This window comes from Protobothrops mucrosquamatus, unplaced genomic scaffold, assembly GCF_001527695.2.
Source record: "Protobothrops mucrosquamatus isolate PMUCROS unplaced genomic scaffold, P.Mucros_1.0 scaffold6855, whole genome shotgun sequence".
Lineage (NCBI taxonomy): Eukaryota > Metazoa > Chordata > Lepidosauria > Squamata > Viperidae > Protobothrops > Protobothrops mucrosquamatus.
This window is the reverse complement of record NW_015392669.1, coordinates 6,750-10,665: the sequence shown is the minus strand read 5'-3', so window position 1 is coordinate 10,665 and position 3,916 is coordinate 6,750. Positions and strand designations below refer to the sequence as shown.

Sequence of the window (3,916 nt, the reverse complement as noted above, 5' to 3'; positions counted from 1 at the left end):
AGTTCCCCCATGCTGGCTCAGGAATTCTGGGAGTTGAAGTCCACCAGTCATAAAAGAGCCAAGGTTGCCTACCTCTGGCCTAGGCCTAGGCCGCTTTCTGACTCGTGGACTTCAACTCCCAGAATTCCTCAGCCGGCATGGCTCAGCTTGGAAACCTCTCCCTTTCCCCTCAGCATGGCTGCCTCAGGAATTCTGGGAGTTGAAGTCCACCAGTCATAAAAGAGACAACAATAAGCCCTAACTTGATTTTTGGGGGTGGGCCTAATATAAGCCCTACCCCCAAAATAAGTCCTAGTTTTGGGGTGAGGCACACATCTGAAAATCAAGCTGGGCTGGGGCTGGGGGGTGGTGGATCTGCCCCATGCGCCCTGCACCCGCTTCCCTTGCAGCCAGGCCTCTCTTTGCCGGCCCACCTCTTCTGAGGCCTCTTCTGCATCAATCCATAGTTCGGTTCTGCAAGATCTCTGCAGCCGAGCACCGAGCTATGGATTGAATCCATAACTCGGTACTCGGCTGCTTAGGCCTTCTGGAAAGGCCTGACTGCAAAATGCAGGCCCGAATGCAGCTACAGAACTTTGGCCCCAGAAGAAGTGGACTGGCTGGGTGGGGCTGTCGATGCCGGAGGTGAGGTAAGGCCTACCCCGGAAATAAGACCTGGTGCTTCTTTTGGAGGGAAAAAAAGATATTTTCAGGAAAACACGGTATTTATACTTCATCACCGACATTGTAGGAGGAGATCCATGTTGGTCTAGGGCAGGGGTAGGCAACCTTGGCTCTTCTATGACTCGTGGACTTCAACTCCCAGAATTCCTGAGCCAGCATGGCTCAGCTTGGAAACTCTCCCTTTCCCCTCAGCATGGCTGGCTCAGGAATTCTGGGAGTTGAAGTCCACCAGTCATAAAAGGGCCAAGGTTGCTTGCCTCTGGTCTAGGGCAGCGAAAAATCAGGAACGTGGCAGCACTTTTTCAGACTGATTGAATACTTTTTTGTAAGCTCGTTTTGCTAGAGGCCTGGAAATCCTACCTCTGTTTAGCTCTTTTGCGTGAAAGTTATCCACAATTGAGCTCCGTGGCCAGAAAGCTCGTAAAATGGGCCGAAACTCCCTTAACAAATGTCTCGCTTAGCAACATACATTTTGGGCTCAGTTTGTGCTCGTAAGCTGAGGACTACCTGTGCAGTGCTAGATTAAGATAGCCGAGGGGTGTAACGGACGTTGTATTTTGCCCCTCGTAGGTGTTGACTGCTCGGTTCCTGTTCCATCGAATCGCTCCTTTTGGACCCGGGATGAATTCTACGTCCCCAAACTCCCGCGCGCCTCTCACAAAGCCGTGGTCCAAGACGAGGTCATGTGGGTGATCGGTGGCTACATGTTCAATCACACGGACTCTCAGATGGTCTTGGCGTGAGTAAAAAGCAGATTTTAAGCGGGGAAGGAAATGTACATTTCTGCAGATTAAACCCAGCAGGGTCCCTACGCTAGAAATAAACTTCTGTATAACTTAGCGGTGGCGGGGTGAACTTCTACCAGCTTTGAGAAGATTTTTTTTCCTCATCCAAGCTAGACAAGGAAAAGAATTCCTGGTGATCCAGGGACATTTGAGGCGTGGCGGCGCAGTGGTCAAAGTGCAGTATTGCAGGCTAACTCTGCCCACTGCCAGGAGCTCGATCCTGACTGTTGGATCGATTCAGGCTTCTGTCCTTCCGAGGTCGGTGAAATGAGGACCCAGATTGTTGGGGGCAATAGGCTGACCCCATGTAACTGCTTAGAGAGGGCTGTAAAAGCACCGTGAAGCGGTACATAGAGTAAGTCTAAGTGCTCTTGCTGTCGCTGTGTGGTTCACTACAGCAGGGGTCCCCAACCGTGGCTACTTTAAGACCTGTGGACTTCAACTCCCAGAATTCCCCAGCCAGCATGGCTGGCTGGGGAATTCTGGGAGTTGAAGTCCACAGGTCTTAAAGCGGCCAAGGTTGGGGACCCCTGCACTACAGTCATGGGACTTTCTCAGAAATTGTACGAGAAATGGCCAGCATGGCTATACGCCAAAGGCCCATAGAACGCTGTTCCCTTCCCACCAAAGTGGTACCTATTTATCTACTTGTATTTGCATACTTTCGAACGGCGAGCAGGAGCTGGAGCAAGGAACGGGAGCTCATCCCATCATGCAGCGCTCGGCTCTCGAACCCGGGCTGTCAGCTTTCTAGCTGACGAGCTCGGCATCTTTAACCACTGAGCCATTGTGCCCCTCTCCCTCCCGACTTATATGTCCCTTTAATTATCAGATTTTTATAACGTCATTACCAAATATTTACAGCAGAGGTCACCAATCTTTGTCGGTTGGCGGACCGGAGAAAAAGGGAGGGGAAAGCATTTTACATGCGTGTGCGTGCGCACAGGGCCGCAAGCATGCACATGCCGCAAATGGGGCGGGGCTGGTACCTACGACGTGATACCCGATAGCCCTGCCCCGTTCTTGCGTGGCGCAGCCCCTTGTTTCTGCGCACTGTGGCGCTACAGCAGCCGTTTTTGTGTCTCGCAGCGTGGCGGTGGCCCGTTTCTGCGCCCAGTGGCGTGGTGGCGCCCCATTTTTGTGCCCTGCAGCAGTGGCCCGTTTCTGAACCCCGCGGTGCTGTGGCGTCCATTTTTGCGCCCTGTGGAACAGCGGTGCCCTGTTTTTGTGCCCCGAGGTGCGTCGTCGTCCCGTTTTTGCGTCCCGAGGCGCAGCGGCAGCCCGTTATTGTGTCCTGTGGCTGTGGTGTTAGCGCAAGTGAGTGGGTGTGCGCACACGCGGCCTGGTGGCCAGGAGGCCACAGCTCACTACCAGCCCGTGCGGCCCACAGGTTGGAGACCCCTGATTTACAGGATAGGGGACTTCAGCACGCTTTCGTCTTTTCAACCACCCCCACGGAAGCAAGGTGTGCTTTTTGTTAAAGATTATCGTCCAAATTTATTGGGCTGCCGTGGGAATTGTCCTCTGTTTCTGCCAGCAGGTGAACATTATTCTCATCCAGTGTGTGTCTTTTTTAGCTCTTGTGCTCTGCCTCATGGGTTCCGGTTATGGTAATTTAAAGATGGATCGTTGATTATTTTGTCCCTGGTGGGGTTTTTTCCCCCTGTTTTTGGTTGTTATTTTGTGTTGGTGAACTGCATTAATTTGAGTTTTTGGGAGAAGAAAAGGGGGTGTAATTTTGTTTTCTATAATAAATTATGCCAACGTTTGACAAATGCACTTTCCTGACTGTGGGGGTCCTTGCCGCTGTCTGGCCTTGGTTGTTTTCTTGCAGACGTTATATTACCAAACTGGGTGACATCATCAGTGCTAGGAGGGAGTGGGGTTTGCTCTCAGTTTATGTTCTAGTGGCTTGCTAAGCCCAGAGAGCATGAAGGACCTGACAGTTGTTCCTCCTCCTCCTCCTCCTCCTCCCAAACCCCACTCCCTTCTAGAACTGATGATGTTCCCTAGTTGGGTGATGAAACGTCTGCAAGAAAACCACCAAGCTCAGAGAGCACCAAGGACCCCACAGTCGTCCTCCTCTTCCTCCTCCTCCTCTTCCTCTTCCTCCTCCTCCCCCTCCTCCCCCTCCTCCTCCTCCTCCTCCTCCTCCTCCCAAACCCCACTCCCTTCTAGAACTGATGATGTTACCTAGTTGGGTCATGAAACGTCTGCAAGAAAACCACCAAGCTCAGAGAGAACCAAGGACCCCACAGTCATCGTTGTCCTCGTCCTCTTCATCTTCCTCTTCCTCCTCCTCCTCCTCCCTGCAAACCTCACTTCCTTCTAGCACTGATGATGTTCCCTAGTTGGATCATGAAACATCTGCAAGAAAACAACCAAGCTCAGAGAGCATCCAGGACCCCACAATCTTCCTCCTCCTCCTCCTCCTCCTCCTCCTCCTCCTCCTCCTCCTCCTCCTCCTC

At 52.3% G+C, this 3,916-nt stretch overlaps 1 protein-coding gene across 1 annotated transcript in view; it reads left to right on the top strand.

Moving 5' to 3' along the window:
- The window catches only part of LOC107300386 (attractin), a gene marked incomplete at its 3' end in the record, with an annotated part of 21,389 nt that overhangs the window by 11,970 nt on the left and 5,503 nt on the right, over positions 1–3,916 (top strand). The window contains exon 6 of the mRNA XM_015829721.1: positions 1,234–1,402. Coding sequence (XP_015685207.1) covers positions 1,234–1,402 — 169 coding nt within the window. The remainder of the gene's footprint in view (positions 1–1,233; positions 1,403–3,916) is intronic.